The 22,893-nt window shown below is 40.8% G+C and overlaps 2 protein-coding genes across 2 annotated transcripts; both read right to left on the bottom strand.

Annotated features, from left to right (window-relative positions):
• Nucleotides 1–1,677: 1,677 nt before the first annotated feature.
• On the bottom strand, nt 1,678–16,308 carry LOC133536802 (calcium/calmodulin-dependent protein kinase kinase 1-like). The gene is made up of 17 exons (XM_061877371.1): nt 15,483–16,308; nt 12,869–13,138; nt 12,733–12,780; nt 10,623–10,676; nt 10,471–10,522; nt 10,257–10,396; nt 10,086–10,122; nt 9,990–10,011; nt 9,813–9,901; nt 5,928–6,127; nt 5,807–5,860; nt 5,649–5,722; nt 5,458–5,545; nt 5,268–5,396; nt 3,721–3,824; nt 3,281–3,331; nt 1,678–2,062 (listed from the first exon to the last, which is right to left on the bottom strand). Exons 2-17 carry the CDS (start codon nt 13,082–13,084, stop codon nt 1,969–1,971), a joined length of 1,452 nt encoding a protein of 483 aa, XP_061733355.1. The 5' UTR covers nt 13,085–13,138; nt 15,483–16,308; the 3' UTR covers nt 1,678–1,968.
• Nucleotides 16,309–16,455: 147 nt separating this feature from the next.
• On the bottom strand, nt 16,456–22,798 carry LOC133536803 (dicarboxylate carrier SLC25A8-like). The gene is made up of 6 exons (XM_061877372.1): nt 22,411–22,798; nt 22,100–22,307; nt 21,220–21,423; nt 17,483–17,584; nt 17,097–17,277; nt 16,456–17,028 (listed from the first exon to the last, which is right to left on the bottom strand). Exons 1-6 carry the CDS (start codon nt 22,534–22,536, stop codon nt 16,914–16,916), a joined length of 936 nt encoding a protein of 311 aa, XP_061733356.1. The 5' UTR covers nt 22,537–22,798; the 3' UTR covers nt 16,456–16,913.
• Between the last annotated feature and the right edge of the window lie 95 nt (nt 22,799–22,893).

Raw genomic sequence — 22,893 nt, 5'->3', positions numbered from 1 at the left:
GTTTAAAATAACCACGCCCGCCCCCTTCGCCTCACTCAGAGTGACGTCACTGATCTCCAAGGCCTAAAGCCGCGCCTTAGTCCCTGGCAAAATTAAACATTTATTCTCAATGACTTCTAATGTGCTATTTATGAGTGGATGAATACAAATGAGATAGCCTGGGAAACAAGATGACGTATGGGTGCAGATGTTCATTTAGCTTGCATCAAAATGTCGTCACAGCAGTGTAATTAATGCGACATGGTCAGGAGGTGATATATTACTCACGTATGGCAGAGTTGGGTGAATCAGGGTGAAGGGTATCTCAGGATTTTTTTAGGGATCTTTCCTAAAATAAAAACAAGTTAAGGGCATTTGAAATCAATTTGTTGACATACAAACGTGCAGGCTTGTGTTGTCTTTGTGGGTGACTCATCATGTATGTGAGCACAGGGGATTCCCCGTGTAAAATAAAAAGAATGTTGTAAGGGTGGAGGGCGGAAGACTTTGGGAAAATGCATACAAAACAGAAAAGTAGATAGGAAAAAATAAAACATTTGGCATTGTATTAGGAGTGGGAGAGAGGAAAAAAAGCTTACTACTGTGCACGAGCAAGGTATTTTGTGCTGTTGCATGGCAACCGTTTCCACAGAAATCTTCCCCGAGAACCAGCAGTAGAGAGCATCAGTGCTGCAAGATACATACACGAAAAAAAAAAACATACTGTTGCATGATCAAATCAAAATGGAGCTAATATTATCATATTGGCACACAAGAGACGCATCAGTGATGCAGCCACCGCTTCAAATGTTGCTGATCACGCCACTTTTTTTTTGGCCAGCGATGGGGACTGGCAGCCCACTCTGGCTCGGGATGAATTGTGCAGCATCACGCCTCCTCCCAGCATCCCTGCCTTACAGTAATGGTACAAAAGAACAACACACCCGGCCTGCTCATACAAGGCCATCTATTGCCAGCAAAAAGGAATTATGAATATTGAGATTAATCATTATCTTAAATCTTAGTGTGAGCATCCAGAGCAGAGAGGATAGGAAATGAGCTGCTTGCTTCACTTTTTTCACATATCATTACAGCTTTATCCTAAAATGGAACTCATTTTATAAAAATGGAAATATTTACTGGCAAAAAGATGAGTATTCAGTCTTTACCATGAAGCTGAAAATTGAGCTCAGATGCATCATCTTTCCGCAGGTTGAATGGAGGCTGTGAATACTTACGTACATTCTATTTGTTAGTTTTATATTGATAATACATTTGCAAACATTTTCCGGATTTGTTTTCCCCACTGCGCTATTACCGGGTATTAGTGTAGAATTTTGTGGAAAATAATGAATGTATTTCTTTTTGGAATAGGCTGACACATAACAAAATGTATAAAACACACTTTGTAAATTAACACACATTAATACTATTACAGTAGTTTTGTTTCAAAATACAATTGCCATCAAATTGTATTTACATTGTTCTTGGTACATCATGACATCCTAATCTAACGAGAAACTGTTCAGTCATCACATTATAGCCTTTTTCAGCAACTGGACTTGCAAAGAAAAAGGCCCGTAGGCTCTAAGTTGAAATTGGAACATTCCAGTTCCTGTGGAAAAGCATGTTTGGCAAAGAAGAATAAACACCGTCATCTAGTGTTTCAATGTCGACATGACAGCTTCACACAAGAGCCATGGCTGAGATTAGGTTTTTATTATTGTAGGAAAATGTAAACAAATCTTTTTAAATTTTTTTTTTTTTTTTTTTACACATTACACAATTTTTTTAACAATGCATAAAATATCCAATAATTGATCACTTACTTCACTAGATCTAATTGCCTTCTTTGACTGACTTTAGTGTGGAATTTCTGTAATTGGCGATTCTCCGTGTCACCAATTGTATTTGCTACTGTGAGTAACAGATGCAACAATGGCAATGGTCATGTTAGGGTACAAAAAAATAACACAACCAACAACAGCCTCATGCATCAGTGTCATCTGTGCACTCTGTGAACGCGTCATCTTCATACAAGTCCTCCAGCTCGCCGTCTCTGCTGCCGTCATGGCTGATGTTCCTGTGGAGTCACCAGATGCTTCATGAATATAAAGGCCGGGCGAGGGCGAGGAGCAGTTGGGCATGAGGATACAGCGTCGTTGAGAATGAGTATGAGAAAACATTGGGAATGAGGATGAGGGGGGGGAAAGGGATACGAACGAGGAAACATTGGGATATGAGAAAGTCACAGATAAGGAGGACGCGTTGGTCTTGAGAACGAGGACGAGGAAAATGGAGATGTTGATGAGTAAACATATGAAGATAAAGATGAGGAGAAAGTTTGAAGATGAGCAAAAAGTTGAAGATGAGGAAATCATTGGGATGAATGAGAAACTAGTGCAACCACTGTAAACCATTGGGATACAGATGAAAAAAAGGGAGGAGGAAAAAATTAGGATGAGCAACATTTAGGGATGAGAAACATTTGAGATAAGAATGAGGAAAAATGTGAAGGATTACAACATTGGATAAAGGTGAAGAGGAAAAACATTGTGGTTGAGGGTTGATGGAATGAGGATGACGTATAAATCCGAATGGAGATAAGGGAAAGGTTAGATGTGGTGAATACAATATGGTAATAGTCATGGGGGAGAAAACAGATTGGCGAGAATAAGGATTAGGAAGATGGGAATGAGGAAGAGTCAGAAATATGTATATATTGGGCTGAGCATGAGGATGAGCGAGTTGTCAATGAGGGAGAGGAATTAACAGGGATAATGATGAGCAAATGGAAAATGTTGAAGATGAGAAAGAGAAAGACAGGAAAAAGGGAGGATGAAAAAATAATGGGGATGATTGAGCATGAGAAATTGGGCTTGGACATGAACACAAGATGAGGATGAGGAAATGTGGGCATGATTATGAGGTTATGTATTAGAGTAAACACTTGTGTATAAGCATGAGCAGAAACTGGGGATGATGGCAAGCAAGTGACGATGATGAGAAGAATAAAATATTGGGTATAAGCATGAGGAGAAAATGGGTATGATGAAAAGTTGGGGATGAAAATGAGAATAAAACGTTGGGTATAAGCATGAGGAGAAACTGGGTATGATGACAAGTTAGGGATTAGGATGAGAGTGAAAAGTTATCTTTCAGCAAGGGAAGAAGCAGGGGATGATGAAAAGGGATGAGGATGAGTAACCACTGATTGTTCTGCATTAGAGGAACTTATTGGGAGCTTTGTCTCATCTCTCATCATACTTAAAACTCATCTACTTGCTGCTCAAAGATTTACCTCAAAGAAGGATGAAGCTGAGCCGAGGACCCCAACAGCCCCCAAGAACCACTGCAAAAATACACCATAGTCTTCATGTTAGTGGGCAGCCAGGATCTTGCTTGAATATACATTTTAGCAAATTGTGTTTAGACTGACTGCTAAAGCGCCAAGGAAAGCCAACATTTTGGATTTTACACACCTTAATAAGATAACTATAAAAAAAGCAGCACAGTCATGATGACTGCCACAAGAATATGAAGGCTTTAACGTACGGTAGATTATTCCTGATAAGATAAGAGACGGGCATTATTTTTAACTGATGGAATGTATTTTTATCCAAGCTGCTGCTGGCTGCTTTGTAGTTGCTGCCTTAAAGCGTAATCGCAGCGATGGCTGGCTGGCTGGCTGGCACTTGGAGCGGGGATTTGCAAAGGGAGGTCAATAGAGAGGAGACTTACATAAGAAGACCACCGGGGGCAGACATGGATCGCTCCGCTCGCCTGGCAGGACACTCGAAGGGATTACTGAAGGAGCGCTTCCTTAGCATGGACTTCACCAGAATCTGTAGGCAGGGACACATACAAAATGGAAAAGATGTGGAAAATTTAATACAAAATACAATAGCAAACATCATTGACAAAATTACAGTGTTATGGTCCTCAAAATGTGATACATTTACAGCACTCCATTACATTACTAAAGTCACTTTTTGGATAAATTGTACTAACATACTTTTTACTTAAGTGTTTTCATAAGGAAACGCTACTTTTACTCTGTTTCATTGAGTTAAATTCCAAATTGCTACAATTAATTGTAACATAATTATATTTATTTTTAGACCATTGATCACCAATCCAACGTAAGCACTACGTTGGATTGGTGAAACAGTCATGAGACAATGCCTGCTGGAAGAAGTCTCTCTGACAGGCAGCAGTATGTCTTTGCAAGCAGTGATCAATGGTCTAAAAAGAAATATAATGATGTTACAAGTAATTGTAGCAATTCAGAATTTAATTCAAGGAAACAGAGTAAAAGTAGTGTTTCCTTACAAACACACTTAAGTAAAAAGTATGTTAATACAATTTATACAAAAAGTGACTTCAGTAAATGTAATGGAGTGCTGTTAATGTATCACATTTTGAGGACCATAACACTGTAATTTTGCAATGAAACCAGACATTTTAAGCTGCATTAATCACAAAAAAAGCCCACAAAATATCCTGGGGGGCTGATAATTACAGAATTGTCCCTTAATTAGATAATTATTTGCCAACAACATGATGGAAAACTTGCTTTGGAATCAGAAGTCAAAATGCCCAGCAGATATTTAAGTTTCGCTAGTGAATAATTTAATTTGATATGGGATAATTGGCAAAAAAAGCTTGTTGTTTCAAATAATATTAGTTAAAGAGATTGATTGCAGGGGCTTCACGGTGGTAGAGGAGTTAGTGCGTCTGCCTCACAATACGGAGGTCCTGCAGTCCTGGGTTCAATCCCAGGCTCGGAATCTTTCTGTGTGGAGTTTGCATGTTCTCCCCGTGAATGTGTGGGTTCCCTCCGGGTACTCCGGCTTCCTCCCACCTCCAAAGACATGCACCTGGGGATAGGTTGATTGGCAACACTAAATTGGCCCTAGTGTGTGATTGGGAGTGTGAATATTGTCTGTCTATCTGTGTTGGCCCTGCGATGAGGTTGCGACTTGTCCAGGGTGTACCCCGCCTTCCGCCCGATTGTAGCTGAGATAGGCGCCAGCGCCCCCCGCGACCCCAAAAAGGAATAAGCGGTAGAAAATGGATGGATGGGTGGGATTAATTGCATTCAAAACATTTTTTTTTTCAGTCTAATTGAAAAACGTTTATCGAGAAAGATGAAATGCTTATTGACGCACATTATTTTGAGGCTTTCGCAGGCCGCATAAAACGATGTGGCAGGCCAGATGTGGTAAGTAACGGTACCCTACACACACACCTGGTCATCAAGGAAAAAAGGCTATGTGGTCACTCACCACAGCGGAGAGGCTGGGGATGAGTGTGACGCTGTTCTGCACCTCCTCCTCTGTGACATTCACCGCCGTGCAATGCTCCTCCTCCAGGGGCAGAGGGCTGTCGCCGCCCTCAGTCACCCACGGGTTGAGCTGTGACCATATAAGTACAACCCACATCCCTTGTGTATTTAATAGGTTTCTTGTAGCTCACCTTGATCTCAGGAATGGTGATTCTGGTTTCAGGGTTCTTGTCCAACATTTTCTCAATGAGATGCTTTAGTTCAACACTAACCGAGGGGCTGTCGGGAAGAGAAACCAGTACACTGCATTAAGTACTAAATCTAATGAGAACCAATACAGTATTTAGAAAGATAATCATGCTCAGTTCAATGTTTGCCCCACTTTTCTGGAAATTCCACAGGTTTGTTCTTGATCTTGTTGTGCAGGGAGACAATGTACTCGTCATAAAAAGGGCACTAGACAAGGAGTAGAGGCCACTTAGTGAATGCTAGTGCTGTTACATGTGAGTGGGTTGGTATTCAGCGTGTAAGCTTGTTTACCTTCCCGTAGACAAAACAGTAGAGCGTAACTCCCATCGCCCACACGTCTAAAGCCTGTAAGCAATTACAGGTGTCAACACTTAACAAACCAACCATTTGCAGCATATTACACAAGGCTCACCTTTCCGCTGAAGCCCTGCTCTTGGTCTGTCATTGTCTCCGGCGCCATGAAGGCTGGCGTCCCTGCCGAGCTGGACAGCAGGGCGTCGGTGCCTTCAAACTCGTTGCTCACACCAAAGTCGGCAATCTTGACATGGCCGTCGTCCCCCAGCAGCAGATTGGAAGGTTTGATGTCTCTATGGATAATCCTGTTGTAGTGCACTAGTCAGGGGACAAAGACAACCGTCGTTTTAAATCCCCTTCATCACAGGCATGGAAAAAAAGTTTTGCTAGACATCTTAAAACTGTCTAAGTTCCAGCATCAAGGCTATAAAGTCTGGCCAACACACTAGCCTGGGGTTTCTGACTGAATCTTTGACTAAGATCTTTAAGTTGATGAGAAGTTAGCATGTTGGCCTTACATTCAGAATCTCAAAGGGTTTGAATGTTTTCTGTGTGTGTGTTTTATTTCCTCCGGCTTACAGCTCCCACATCCCAAACAACAGTTTAATTGTACTGGAGAGTGTCAATGGTTGTTTATTAGGTGTGCTGAAAAAAAGTGAACGAATCACAATTCTTATTTATTCGAATTCTAAAACAGTTCGTTATATTCCCCCAAGAAATGTAGATATTTTTTTAAGATTACATTTTTAAAAAATTCAATTCAGGCCAGGGGATCGCTGACGAACCGGTAGTGTCCCAAAGATTAGAAACAAAGTATTATTATGACCACCAAACCAGCCAACAGGCTCTCATTTTTTACCTCTGAACACGCCCTTGCCTCTCTCTTCAGCCCATACTTGCAAACCCTCCCGGATTTTCCGGGAGACTCCCGAAATTCAGCTGGAGCTGGAGGCCACGCCGCCTCCAGCTCAAACATGCACAGTTCGAAGCTTGAAAGGGAGGATTGCAGGCGGATCTGACGAGTCATTTTTAAAAACAACTGCTAATCCCCCTCCTTTTCGACTGGACGACCGCGGAGAATTAAAGTAGGAACACCCCGGAGGCAGAAGTTCATTAAGATGGGCGGACTCACCGGCTCTCAGCCATGTTTCCGTCACACAGAGGAAGTCAAGTCTGCGGGAAGTGAAAAAATCCTTCAGGATAAACGTTTTGTTTGTCAAAGATCTTGCGTTCACAAGACCGAACCTGGCGGGGGCCAGTATGTCCAAGGGCGCAGCTAATCGAGGTGGGACTCGACACACAGCCCGCATGTGGCGGGGGAGAGGAGCCAGGAGGCGGGAAAGGAAGGCAGGAATCTGGCCAGGTGAAAAAGCTGACAGGGACATCGAAAAACCAACGTCGAAGTTGATCATATCAGCGGGAAAGGTGCAAAGATCCAACAGTGTTTGGCGGTCATACACGAGCAGTGAGCTGACAGAGACGAAAATAGACGCAAACAACACAAAAACAAACAGAGCTGACAGCGAGAGACGGCAGGGCAAAGCACATACGGGCGCCATCTTCTGGAAACACGGAAGTGACGTTACTCAAATAGTGAAAGGTAAGTGTTATTTTTTTTGTAACCAGCAAGCACAGTACAGTTAGTAGAACAACTATGTTTTTATTACTGTGTATTAGATAGGTGCCGTCTGAAATTCAATAATTGATTTAATTCATATATATAATAAAATAAATATATATAGCTAAAATTTACTGAAAGTTAAGTATTTCATACATATGAAATACTTAACTTTCATACGTATATATATATATATATATATATATATATATATATATATATATATATGAAATATATATGAAATACTCGAGTTGGTGAATTGGCTGTAAATGTACTCTCCTCTTAACCATGGCCCCTGCCCCAACCATGCCCCCAAACCACGCTTCCGCCCCACCCCCGACCACGCCCCCCGCCTCCCGAAATCGGACGTCTCAAGGATGGCAAGTATGAACTTCAGCCTCACATCCCACAGCTCTCGACGCCGTGGCCACACACCCCAAGCACGGCCGCCCACTGCACTCGCTAATCTCGCTAACGCGCGTTGCATGACATGCACAAAAATCATCGAGCTGCAACAATGCATTAAGGCTGTCTGTCGCAAGGCATCAGACATTTTCTAGCATCCAACATCAAACAACTCTTCCCTCAACCAGGACCATCATTGCTCAGCTACGACGGAAAGCTAACAAGCCATATAATAGAGTCTCTGAACATTGCTCCAAAATATGGATTTTGTGTTGATTTATTGTGCAGAAAAAATAAACATTGACATGTGTAAAAGCAGTAATATATGAAAACAAAAAGGGGGCAGGTAAATAAGGACTTTGCTGATATCCCATTTTTAACACACAGGAAAAACCAGCCAGGTGAAAAGCTAATTTTACTACTTCCGGCGCTGACATAAGACAACCATGTGACTCGCGTCCCATACAAATCGGATAAACAATAAACTACAGTATTAAGACTATAGTGGCCATAAACAGCAGGGGTGCCCAAAGTGTGCCAGAGAGCATCTGTGGCCCATGGCTCCGTTGTCATTGGCCCTGGGCACATTACAAAAAAAAAAAAAAAGCAAAAATTGGGCAAACGGCAAGAAGGACAACGAGAAAAAAGTTTTGTTGACATCAGCCAATAATAACAACACAAAGTTCTGTCCAAAAAAAACAAAACAAAAAATATCTAAATATATTTATATTTACATACTATATATATATATATATATATATCCATCCATCCATTTCCTACCGCTTATTCCCTTTTGGGGTCGCGGGGGGCGCTGGCGCCTATCTCATATATATATATATATATATATATGTATATATATATATATATATATATATATATATATATATATATATATATATATATATATATATACATATATATATATATATATTAGGGCTGCGAATCTTTGAGTGTCCCACGATTAGATTCAATATCGATTCTTGGGTCACGATTTGATAATATATCGATTTTTTTCGATTCGATTCTGTATTCATTCAATACATAGGATTTCAGCAGGATCTACCCCAGTCTGCTGACATGCGAGCAGAGTAGTAGTTTAAAAAAAAAAAAATAGCTTTTATAATTGTAAAGGACAATGTTTTATGAACTGATTGCAATAATGTAAATTTGTTTTAACTATTAAACGAACCGAAAATATGACTTATTTTATCTTTGAGAAAATATTGGACACAGTCAAGCTTATGAGATGCGATGCAAGTGTAAGCAACTGTGACACTATTGTTCTTTTTTTTATGATAATGTCAATGAGGGATTTTTAATCACTGCTATGCTGAAATTATAACTAATATTGGTACTGTTGTTGATAATATTCATTTTTGTTTCACTACATTTTGTTTGTTATGTGTCTTGTTTGTGTCTTAACAATTGCAGTTTATTGCAGTTCTGAGTGTTGCTGGATCAGGTTTGGTTTTGGAATTGGATTGCATTGTTATGGTATTGCTGTGTAGTAGTTTGTTGGATTGATAAAAAAATAAAAATAATAATAATAATTTTTTTTGAATCTATTTTTTAAAAATGAGAATCGATTCTGAATCGCACAATGTATTCGAATCGATTTTTTCCCACACCCCTAATACATATATATATATACATATACTGAGACCAGGGATCTTGGGCTCGAAAAGGTTGGTGACCACTGATTTAGGCCATTTCAGCGCTCCAAGCTTTTGTTACCTGTAACCATTAATACCAAATAATATATTGCGAGAATCTGTTTGAATTGAGAATTGATTCTGAATCGAAGAGTCACCCCAAACATTTTAATTGTATCGTGACCACGGGTAAACCCAGTCCAGGGTTCACCCCGCCTTTTGCCCAAAGTGAGCTGGGATACGCTCCAGCTCACCCGTGACTCTGATAAGGGACTAGTAGTCAGAACATAGATGGATGGGACCTTGAAGAACATTTATGTTAACGTACAATACTCTGTGCCCAGGACAACATCTCTGAAGTAAAAGCGAGCTTGCTCCTCTGTCAAGGGATCATCTGTGGGCACTTCCATTACTGGACTGGAGGGAGGGACAGAAAAGAAGACAACACTTCAGGTACATCACTTTGTATTTACTCCGCCTCTTTACAAGAAGTGTGCCAACGCACCCTTTTGTCATCAGTTCGAAGGCTTCAGGACAAAGGAGCGGACAGACATTTACCCACGAGGAGAATATATTATTTAGACGCTAAACAAGATCTTACCCATGTGAAGGCCATCTTCATCAGGATCATCAAGCACCTGCGAAAACAAAATAAGCCAAAAGTGGTCTACAATCATGCAAACTATAATGCATTTCATTGGATATGATTGCACTGCATCATTGTCACTGCAGGGTTCCCTAATGAAGTGTCCAGCATCTTTTCCCAACTCACCTCAACCAGATTGACAACATTAGGGTGGTAAAGCTTCTTCAGGATGGCGATCTCCTGGTAGATTTTCTCCAGAGGCATTACCGCTTTAGGGAATGCCCCCTCCTGCTGCTGGGAGTCTGCGCCCTGAGGGGGCAGACGACCTGCAATGAGGCAAAAACACATCACCGCAAGGTCGGCGCCTCAGCGGTAAAAGGGTGGTTGTCCTGTTGCTCACGCAGAAATCCATACTGCTTCATAAGCCTCTTCTTTGACACGACCTTCATTGCCTGGATGGAGGAAAGTGGTGCTATTAGATGACATTAATTACCCCAAGAAGATGGTACTACCACAACAAATAAGTGAAATGTGAAAACACCATCAACTTACGTAATACTGTTCAGAGTCTTCATTATAAGCCAGTTTCACCACTCCGTAAGAACCCTAGAGTGTGTAGAAAGCAGGAGACTTTTATTAAACTCATTTGTCATCCTTTGTTCACAAGAGTGGAATTTTTTTAGATGCATAGAATGGGCAGCGTCATCCCCTTTGGTAGGACTACTGTGCTCTCCCAGTTGTAACTCACACACAATGTTAGTTATACATTATAAAAGCTTCATAGTTGAAATACAAACAACCTAAACTTTTGTCCTGATCACGTTACATTTTTCTGCCACTTGTTGCTAGGCGGAATTTATTAGTAGGGGTGTGGGAAAAAATCCATTCGAATTTGAATCGCGATTCTCATGTTGTGCGATTAAGAATCGATTCTCTCTTTTTTTTTTTTATTGATTTATTTAAAAAAAAAAAAAAAGTTTTTGGTTTTATCAATCCAACAAAACAATACACAGCAATACCATAATAATGCAATCCAATTCCAAAACCAAACCTGACCCAGCAACACTCAGAACTGCAATAAACAGAGCAATTGAGAGGAGACACAAACACGACACAGAACAAACCAAAAGTAGTGAAACAAAAATGAATATTATCAACAACAGTATCAATATTAGTTGTAATTTCAGCATAGCAGTGATTAAAATCACTCGACATTATCATTAGACATTTACAAAAATTTAAAAAAATAAAAAATAGTGTCACAGTGGCTTACACTTGGATCACATCTCATAAGCTTGACAACCCACTGTGTCCAATATTTTCACAAAGATAAAATAAGTCACATTTTTGGTTTGTTTAAAAGTTAAATTAAATGTACATCATTGCAATCAGTTGATAAAACATTGTCCTTTACAATTATAAAAGCTTTTTACAAAAATCTACTACTCTGCTTGCATGTCAGCAGACTGGGGTAGATCCTGCTGAAATCCTATGTATTGAATGAATGAGAATCCTTTTGAATCGGGAAAAAATCGTTTTTGAATCGAGAATTGTGTTGAATTGAAAAAAAAAAAAAGATTTTGAATCTAATTGTGACCCAAGAGTCGATATTGAATCGAATCGTGGGACACCCAAAGATTCACAGCCCTATTAATTAGTTACAGCAAAAAAGGAAAAGAGTTACGATAACCAAACCAAAACAAAAATGTAACGGGATCATGCTCCTATGTCTCGGTGGCTCGCTCCTCCCCCTCCAAACCTTCATATGATGCTTGACATGCACTCGTGGACTTCCTGTGTTTACGACATGTAAACGCTATTCATCTGATATCAGATCAACGTTGTGTGACAAATTGTATTCATTTCCACGCCAATCATGTCTCTCTATTTTTTTCTCCATAACAACCAAGGGAGCTAACAAGCTAGCAGGCCTCCAAGAGCTGTGGTTGCTCACAGAATTGACTATGACTATGCAGAATCATAATCCAGGCTTTACTGCAAGATAGTAATACATTTACACTCCTGCGCGCACTCTGAGGTCCGAGAGCCAGCTCCAGTTCGTGGTGCCCAAGACCAGACTTAAAACCAGGGGAGACAGGGCCTTCTCTGTGGTCGGCCCTAAGCTCTGGAACACTCTGCCCCTCCATGTTCAAACTGCTTCCACAGTGGAGTGTTTTAAATCTCGTCTTAAGACCCACTTTTATTCTTTGGCTTTTAACACTACGTGAGTTGTGTGGTCCTCTGTTGTCCTCAGTGTTTTTATACTTTTTGATTTCTATTTTACTGTTTTAAATGATTTTACCCTTTAAAATGGTTTTCAATCATATTTATTTTTATATTGTTTTTATATTTATTTATTTTTTGTTTTTATTCAGTCATTGGTGGAGCATAATATTGTTTTTAATATTTTTTTTAACATGGCTGTGCAGCACTTTGGAAACGTTCTTGTTGTTTAAATGTGCTATATAAATAAAGTGGATTGGATTGGATTGGAAGTGTCTGGCTGCTCAGTATAATATGACCAAAGAGTTAACTATATTTTATGATCATATCTTCAAAGGGAGGGTAGTTTTTACTTTATTTCATTCTGAAGTCCAGTTGCCGTGGATACAAACATTTCTAATAAAAGTGAAAACAGTGCCACCTGGTGGCTGTTTCTTACCTTTCCAATCTCTTTCTTCAGCTTGTACTGGTTGAGCTGGACACAATCCTGGGGACAATACATTTATATATTGTTTTTAATTATTTGCTTTGCATACAACACGCGAACACTTTTGTGTGTGTGAGGGCACCTTTACCTCAGCATCCGTGATGGACACCCGTTTGGTCTCGATGGTCGGCTGCCGGCTGATGCGGCTCCCTCGCTCCTGCAGGGACATCTTCCTGTCGGAAAGCCGAGCTCGGTGAAAGGCCGTGGGCCGATAGCCATTGGGCGTGGTGGCGGAGTTGGAGGCCATGTTCATGGCCGCCACTTGGTCGGACAGCTCGCCGTGGTGTTCGGAGTCGGTGCTCATGATGGCCCTGGCTGACGGCCTTCAGAAAGGGCGCAAGTTCAAGGGCAAACATCACTGCAGAAGAGGAAACAGGAAAGGAGACATAGTTAGTTGCTGTTTATATCACTTTAGTGTTGTTAATGTGTTCCAAACATCTATTTTAAAGCATTTTCTTTTTGAGAAAGATTTTGCACTACTATTTAAGCGGCGGAATGTATCGTAACACACCTGGTCTGCCAGAAAATAAAAAAAGACAGACTGAGAGGGATTAGTGTTGCCAACCCTGCAACTTTGTCGCTATATTTAGTCAGTATTCAAACGTCTTCAAAAATTAAAAGTGTAACAATGAACTATTCATCTTCTGTCAAAGACATTATGGGATTCTTGAGTCATGCATTTACAGTAATCAAAATAAAAGGGGTCACGAAAGGTGCAGCATTCGTAGCGGGAACAGAGATCCACAGGCAGGGCATCTCCAGGGATTGCGCATTTATCACCACTGTCGAAAAAAGGTGAGGTAAGGACGCGTGCATAACAACTCTACAAGTGTGCAGCCTGGCGTTGACAAGCATAAATCATGACAAGCAATAGTGCTGCTATTTTTAATTGCTAAAACTTATCAATTTTATTTAGAAAAAGATTCATATATTCTGTTGTGACGAAAAATTTTTAATGACTGTGACTATATCCAGACTGCACTTTATGAACACACGAACATAATTTCCATACGCCTGCTGCAATAGAGCTGAGATGCAAGAACGGTGTTGTGTGGGTGCCCAGATTTGTGTGGCGGCAAAAAGCTGAGAATAATTTTTTCTTTTATTAATTCACACGTTTTAAGTGTTATTCCATTCTTGTGTATTTATTGGGGAAAAAACACTTAAGTTTATAACAAGCAGAATTTTTTTAAAATTTAATTTTCATTGTAATACGCACTGAGGCTACAAATTGCGTTTTATCCAGTTAATCAATCGAACAAAATCATCAATAGAATACTCGATTACTAAAATATCTAATAGCTGCAGCCCTCGTGCTACAACAGAGCCTGCTGAACATTGTAGAAATAATATAAACAAAACAAAATGGAATAATAGAGCAAAAAAGCATATTTTAACATGCAAGAAAAAACAGGTTAATACTAATTAATATGTGCTTTTAAATACATGTATAACTTTTCTTCAGGCCTTTTTCCAAAAATGACATGTACTTATACTTGTACAAGAATAACCCATAACCAATAAAGGACAATTATATAAATTAGACAATTACCCTTCAAAGTACATTCAGTACAGGCTAAAAGTTTGGACACACCTTCTCATTCAATGCGTTTTCTTTATTGCCATAACTATTTACATTGTAGATTGTCCCTGAAGGCATCAAAACTATGAATGAACACAAGGAGCTACGTACTTAACAAAAAATGGTGTAATAACTGAAAACAGGAGTTATATTTTAGTTTCTTCAAAATAGCCACCCTTTGCTCTGATTAGTTTTTTGCACACTTTTGGCATTTTCTCGATGAGCTTCAAGAGGGAGTCACCTGAAATGGTTTTCACTTCACGGGTGGGCTTGAAGCTCATTGAGAAAATGCCAAGATTGTGCAAAGCCGTAATCAGAGCAAAGAGTGCTTATTTTGAAGAAGCTAGAATATAAAACCTGTTCTCAGTTATTTTACCTTTGTTGTTAAGTACATAAACCCACGTGTTCATTCATAGTTTTGATGCCTTCAGTGACGATCTACAATGTAAATAGTCATGAAAACAAAGAAAACACATTGAATGAGGTGTGTCCAAACTTTTGATCTGTATTGTACATAACATGATGATATCCACTGATACATTATTATATAAATATCTATATCAAACCAAGTTCCTCTACCATAGAGGTCATACTGTCATCAACTTTTAATTTGTTTGCTCTCATGGATTTCACAAAAATCTACCAATTTCTCATTGAATTTGGATTACAAACTTAAGACAGTAGGAATCTGTCTGTTTAAAAGCACACATTTGGAGTGGAATCCAGTCCTGAGTGTCTTGCTGCCATTCAAGTCTAACAACAAAGTACAGTGTAAGTCAAACTCCCAACATCTCAGCAGCTTGGTAGTCACGTGACGACAAGAAAAGTTCACAGAGCAATAAATAAAGTCAAGGAAAATAAATTGAACTGCGTTACCAAAAGTAAAAAGCTGGAAAGCTTCTTATGCAATAAACACCATTCCGGAACATTCAGCGCACTTTCACAAGTGTGCAAGCCTTCAAGGTGCAGCGAGTCAAGCACATGTATGTGCTTCTGTGTTTGGGTACACAGCCAATTTACATATTTTTAACTGATAAATAACATGTTTGTTTAGAAAACATGAATACTACTGCACTGAAAATGATTCTAAAAAACGAGGGTGAGATGAAATGATACTTACACACTAGTCAGGGTTGTAGGTGGGCATCATGTGGCCGGTGTGCTTGATCGGGAAGTTGGGACAGCTTTAGTGTCTCAGTGGAGGACTTTCACTGATAATCAGGAAAGAACGTCGGCAGCGTTCGTCTTGGGGATTAACTGAGGCCACATATAGCCCAGCTGAGCACTGTTATCCCCAGAAAGGCCGCCAGTGGTCACCTGAGCGAGAGACTACAAGCCACACGACCTAGGACAGGGGAATACATTTGTCTCCATTGCATACTGATTCACACCACATAGAAGAATCAGTTAATTTAAGTCACATAGAAGAATCAGTTGATTTAAGTTAAGTTAAAGTCCCAACGATCGTCACACACACACACACACACCGGGTGTGGTGAAATGTGTCCCCTGCCTCTGACCCATCCCCATGTTCACCCCGAAAGATGAGGGGAGCAGTGAGCAGCAGCATGTGCCGCGCTCTGGAATCATTTGGAGATTTAACCTGGAGCATCCACAACAACAAAAAAAAAGAACTAGGTCACAAACTCAAAGCTATCAACAACAATGTTCCACTGCAGCCCTGTGGGTGGCAGTAATGTAGGTGACAAAGTGTTAAAAAAACAATCTGCATAGTATTGTTTTGCACTTTATAGAATTCAAAACGGAAAGAATGTGCAAAATGTGCAAGAGCAGACGAAAAGAAAACCATCCTGAAAAACTAGATCTGCATGCAAAAGGAACACGTCACCCGCGGGTTATTTTTCAAAAAATTAAGTATTTTTTTCCTTCTGCTAATTAAAACTGGTAACAGTCCCCCAGACTTGCTCATACTTGTTTTACTTCACATGACAATGGTTCTATTCTGACAGACTGTCACTTTATATCACATAAATGAAACCCTTTTCTAACCCTCTTTTTCACAAGTTTTCTTCAAGCTGGAGCACTACTGTTTTGGGTGGTATGGAAAGTGAGTATACACGCAAGCAAGCAAGTCGAGGTCAAAGAGGTTTTATTTGTACACCACTTTTCAGCACACGTGTCACACATAATTAAGCTGTTTAAATATCATTTAAATGATTAAGGCCAATAAATATTCTGTTAATTAGAGCACATTACTTCACAAGAAAGAAAAAAAAACAATATTTCCTGAGATGTTGATGAAACTGTTCATAAAGTTAGTTGTCCACAGTCAATTCCATGAAAGACTTCAAACTGTATTCACATTATTATGAATTACCTTGTTGTCAACAATGACCTTACAGAATGACCACAATTATTCAAGTTTGCACCACCTCAAAATACATTTTACTCAACAGACACCATCTTATAATTGCAAAACACTACTGTGTCAGCATCCCTTTAGACAGCTGTCAGGTTTTAGGAAAATGCTAGTACAGGCTAATTTGACAGCATTTGTCCAAAAGGACAAAGTGACAACCTGTTGGACACGTTACTGTGACGACTCCAAGGACTGCTGCAGCCTTACCGCACCTCTTTTAATCTGCTCATAGCTCATAAACATAACGATGTTCCATGAGCCCAAACGTAGAAACGAAGCCATGAATCTAAAACAACAAAACACAAATGAAAATAAAAATAAAAGTGTAACTTACACTAGTACGCAGCCACATACCCTTTATAGAAAGCTGAGGGCCCCTCTTTGACCAGCATGGTGAAGGCACAGTTGATGGCGCCGCTGTACTGGCCTGGCCCAGAGTTCATGTAGCGTGTTTTGATTACGTCGACCGGGGATGCCACGATGGTGGTGCAGAACCCTGCGGCGAAGGCTGCTGTAAAGTGGCACGGCATATTGTCTAGGGGAGGTACAAATAAATGTAAAAAAGCTATAATGGTTATATGACCCATTTGCTGCAGGTTGCCCAAAATTATTTTAGAAAATTAGCTACATATCTGCAGCAGACTGCTAAATGTTTTTTACCCTGTGGGGAAAAGCTGGTTGGCAAAAAACACATTTGATATTTCCGACCTTTGATCTCACAGAAGAGTGTTTGTACTTGCCTGTCATCAGCTTGTATTGAAGGATACGCTCTTTGATGATGTCATAGGTCACCATCTCGCAGCAGTTGACAATGGCGTTGCGAGTTATATTCGGCAGACAACCTGTAGGGACAGGCAATAATCAACACAATAATCTTACTTTCGGATGCCCATAACAAGTATTTTATGTATCACCTTTATTCCAAAATTGAATTAATTTCCCCTTTTAAGAATCTGCAGACACCGGCCACAATGAAAAAGTGGAAAACATTTTTGATACGTTTGCCAAAGTAAAAAAAATGGAAAAAAGAAAAACTTTACATGCAATCACAGGAATTGAGCTCAGGTGCTTCCTTTTACCATCTTTTTCATTTGATAGGAAATTTACTGGAAAGGCGCACACCTATCTTGCAGTTGACAGCGCATGTCAGAGCATAAACAAAGCGCGATGTCAAAGGAATTGTCTGTAGATCTCTCAGGCCGGATTGTCAAATGGTACTCAAATCTAAATAAATGATAAATGGGTTGTACTTGTATAGCGCTTTTCTACCTTAAAGGTACTCAAAACGCTTTGACACTACTTCCACATTTACCCATTCACACACACATTCACACACTGATGGAGGGAACTGCCATGCAAGGCGCTAACCAGCACCCATAAGGAGCAAGGGTGAAGTGTCCTGCTCAGGACACAACGAACGTGACGAGGTTGGTACTAGGTGGGGATTGAACCAGGGACCCTCGGGTTGCGCACGGCCACTCTACCTGCGCCACGCCGTCCCCTACACAAGGGTTAGAGAAAAAAGGTTGTCAATGAGCACAATGGCCTCTATAAATGGATGATCAGGAATACAGTTGTGATCAAAATTATTCAACCCCCACACAATTTTGGTGTTTTAGCAAGTTGGACATTTATTCCGTATTTTGTTTATAGTCATATCAAATAAAGATGCATTAAAAAGACAAATGCAACTTGAATTACAACATTATATTTTGTAACATACCAAACAAACAGTGTCATTTCTCTTAATATATCATTGACAAAATTATTCAACCCCTTGAAGATCATAACTCTTAAGAACAGAATTTGAATAAGATCTTTTCAATCAGGTGTTGAAAACACCTGTAGATGTAATTAGAACCATAACGAGCAACAATTAAACTGATTGAAAAAGACTGACGCTCAGCTTCTTGTAGATGGTCAATGATGTATTTGCAACATGGTGAAGTCCAGGGAGTGGTCAAAGAAGTGAAGAGAGGAGGTAATTTCTCTTCATAAGAAAGGATATGGATATAAGAAGATTGCAAAGACATCACACATTCCAAGAGACACAGTTGGGAGCATAATTTGCAAGTTTAAAGCTAAAAGCACAGTGGAAACACTACCTGGGCGTGGTAGAAAGAGGATGCTGTGTGCAACTGCTGTCCGGTATTTGAAGCGTACAGTGGTGAAAAACCCCCGGCTAACAGCTGAGGAACTACAACAGGACATTGCAGAGGGGGGAACGCAGGTTTCGTCTCAGACAATAAGCCGCGCACTATGAGATGAAGGCCTCCATGCCAGAACTCCCAGGCGCACCCCACTTCTGACTACCAGGCACAAGAAAAATATACTCCAGTATACCAAAAATCATCTGGACAAAGCCCAAAGGTTTTGGGAAACTGTTCTATGGAGTGATGAGACAAAACTGGTACTCTTTGGGCCTATGAATCAAGGTTTTGTCTGGAGGAGAAAAAAAATGAAGCCTACAAAGAGAAGAACACCTTGCCTACTGTTAAGCATGGTGGGGGGTCAATCATGCTCTGGGGCTGTTTCTCTGCCTCAGGTACCGGGAATATCCAGCGCGTTCAAGGCATTATGAATTCTATTTTCTACCAGGATATATTAGCTGCAAATGTCATGAAGTCAGTGACGAAGCTGAGGCTTGGGAGACGTTGGACCTTCCAACAGGACAACGATCCCAAGCATACCCCCAAATCAACATCAGAGTGGTTGCAGAAGAAGGGCTGGAAGACTCTGGAGTGGCCTTCACAGTCGCCAGACCTAAATCCTATAGAAAACCTGTGGTGGGACTTGAAGAAGGCAGTTGCAGCACGCAAGCCCAAGAATATGAATGAACTGGAGGCCTTTGCCTAAGAGGAATGGGCTAAAATACCTGTAGATCATTGCAAGAAGCTCGTGTCCGGTTATTTATCACTTATGAAGGATGTAATTACTGCCAGAGGGTGTTCTACTAAGTACTAAAGATGCATGTAACTAGGGGGTTGAATGATTTTGTCAATGAGATATTAAGAAAAATGTCCTTTTTTGGTATTTTTGAAAATACAGTGTTACAATTTAAGTTGCATTTGTCTATTTGACACATCTTTATTTGATATGACTATAAACAAAATACGGAATAAATGTCCAACTTGCTAAAACAACAAAATTGTGTGGGGGTTGAATAATTTTGATCACAACTGTATTAGGACTCTTCTTGTACCGGGGCCGCCATCAACAGTGAGTAGGATTACGGAAGAAACGCCTTATTAAGGAATGTGACCAGGAACCCAAAGGTCTCTATATGACAGCGCTCCAAAGTTCCTTTTAGCGATGGACTGAAATGAAAATTTGTGTACAAAACCGAAAACAAGGGAACCAAGGCTGAAAACCGAGAAAAAACAAAGTTATTATGTCAATTATTATTACCACTGTATTTATGACTATGACGGTGTGCTAACCTCACTAAACACAAATTAATGTGTAACCTTGAAAGTATAAATCAATCATAAAATTCAATTTTTTTAAATTTACCACTGATTTTTAATTAAGAAATTATATTAAAATTATATTTACGTTCATGCCGACACACTTGGGGGCACTTTTCTTTTCTGTGTGGTGTTATTGACGTTATCAAAATGGCGATGGGAAAGTTTGGTCTTTAGGTGATTATACCTGATGTCGAACACGTCTTCTGAGAAGATCCCCCTCTTGATAGTTCCACATTGCACATTTTGAATATTGCTGGTCTTTCTCAGACATATTGAAGTACGTTCACACTGCAGGCGCAAACATAATACCACCACTCCAGACAAGCACAGCATCCAGTTTTGGCAATGTTGCTTCGGTGATGTAAGTATTTCGTCTGAAAATTTGGTGCATCCCTAGTTCCTATGTGGAGTGAGAATAATCTTCTGGAAGGACATCCATCTCTGCAGCAATCCACCAATCATTCCTAAATGGTAGAGTGGCCAGGTAGAAGCCACTTTTCAGTAAAAGGCACATCAGAGCCTACCTGGAGTTTATAAAAGGTTCTTAAAGGACCATGAGAAAATGTATTATCTGGTCGGATAGGGAAAAGATGGACAATAGCATCCCTGCAGTAAAGCATGGTGGTGGCAGCGGGGGGAACAGTGAATGTTAGAGGGGCAGATAAAGGTAGCGATGCATCCCGGATGAAGACCTGCTCCAGAGAGCTCTACACCTCAGATTGGGATGACATCATTTTTTCAGCAGAACAACAATCCTAATTACAGAGCCAAGATATAAAAAAGTGGCTTCAGGGCAACTCCCAATGTCAGTGAGATGGCAGAGGGCCATTTTCACATCTCTGTTTGGATGTGAAAATTGATGTGAAACACTGCTTCCCATAAAACCTCATGGAGCTTGAGAAGTGCTACAAATAGGAATGGGCAAAACTGCCAAAAAATAAGTGTGCTAAGCAAAATACAGTTTGGCACAAACTTACAGTAACCATTTTTATCTCATCACATTTTACCTTTCCATAGCCCTCGGATCCCCTCGTCCCTGGCTATGGTCTTGTAGGCGTCCATGGTGCTGCTGTATCTCTTCACCGAGCCGCCCTGAGGCAAGCGGATTTGCGCCTGGAACCGGACTTTCACCACATCGGTGGGTTGGGCCACGGCAACAGCCATGCCCCCCGTGGTACAGCCTGCCAGAAGCCGGGACCCGATGCTGGCGCCTGTGACAGACAAGACTTGAAAGAGTGAGAAAAGCTTGGGCAAGGCAGCACAGAGTGCCCTGAAGCTTTGATTAAATGTGGGCTTGAATTGACAGCTGCGGGGAAGATTATATGTATGATAAAAAGGTGGGCGGTTCATGTGTCTAGGATGTGAGTAGCATTACTTTCAAACTGGTCAAACAAGTTATCAGCAGGATTTGTACTGCAGGTAGTTCTCTTAAGATGTCAACAGTTACATTATAAAGTTAAAGTAGAGTACAAATGATTGTCACACACACACTAGATGTGGCGAATTTATTCTCTGCATTTGACCCATCACCTGTGATCACCCCCTGGGAAATGAGGAAAGCAGTGAGCAGCAGCGGTGGCTGCGCCCGGGAATCATTTTTGGTGATTTAACCCCCATTTCCAACCCTTGATGCTGAGTTCCAAGCAGGGGGGTAATGGGTCCCATTTTTATAGTCTTTGGTATGACTCGGCCAGTTATTGACGCTGCCTATAGTTTATGGAGAGGGCCTTTAGCTGAAATCCCACAATAGAATGTGCAGTTGATCTATCGCTCTAACCAAAATATAAGTCAGAACCTTTATGTTCTCTCATTGCTGATGAAAGCAGTGAAGCATTTTCTAATCATCGGTGAAAGTCACAAATGAATTCACACGTTTGCATCACTTACTCTCCGAGGCACTACTGTAGAAGTCCTTCATGCTGTCGTACAGACCCACTCTGACCGATGCAAAGCTCATCTGTCGGTGGAGACCTGCCACCAGTCCATTGTAGAGGCTCCTGGACCCTTCGGTTCTCACGATGGTGATGATGGTGCCAAACACGCCTCTATATGTGGCCCTCTGACCCTTCACTAAAGGTTTGGATTCCCCTTGAATCTAAAGCACAGGAGGATGTAATATGCATGTATTACCCCAAAGGGAAGAAGCGGTAGAAAATGGATGGATGGATGTAATGTTTGTATTGGCAAGTGATCCTCACCTGCAGTCTGACTTTGGCGGTATCCAGCGGGAAGGTAACCAGGTCCGCCACGCAGCCAGCAAGCCCAGCCGAAATGATCTTGATAGGCACGCTCGGTGTCAGATCACTGGAACCTCCACAGACCATCGCAAACTGTGGAGGGTTGTCTTAAAGCAGGAAGGCAACTCCAAGAGCAGCATTTAAGATGTTACTTCACTTGCTAATGACTGCCCTGAGGTCATTCCCAGCTGACACCAGGCTCGCTCTTACAGATCCAGATCATGGAAAGCTAGTCCTTTGAAAGCCAAGCAATGGTTAGCTGCTAATTGCCACTTTTTTATAATGTAAAAAATCCATGACGACTAGTCAAGTCATGCGTGTGTTTGCGTGCTTGCCGAAGGACTGGATCCAGCCGGGTGGACAGCTGCTTCCCTTTTAGACACGCCCCTAATGAGCTGCTCCACCTGCACTACTACAGTACTGACACATATCTGTTGCTTTCTG

Source organism: Nerophis ophidion, linkage group LG18, assembly GCF_033978795.1.
Source record: "Nerophis ophidion isolate RoL-2023_Sa linkage group LG18, RoL_Noph_v1.0, whole genome shotgun sequence".
NCBI classification, from domain to species: Eukaryota; Metazoa; Chordata; class Actinopteri; order Syngnathiformes; family Syngnathidae; genus Nerophis; species Nerophis ophidion.
This window is presented reverse-complemented; position numbering and strand designations above follow the sequence as displayed.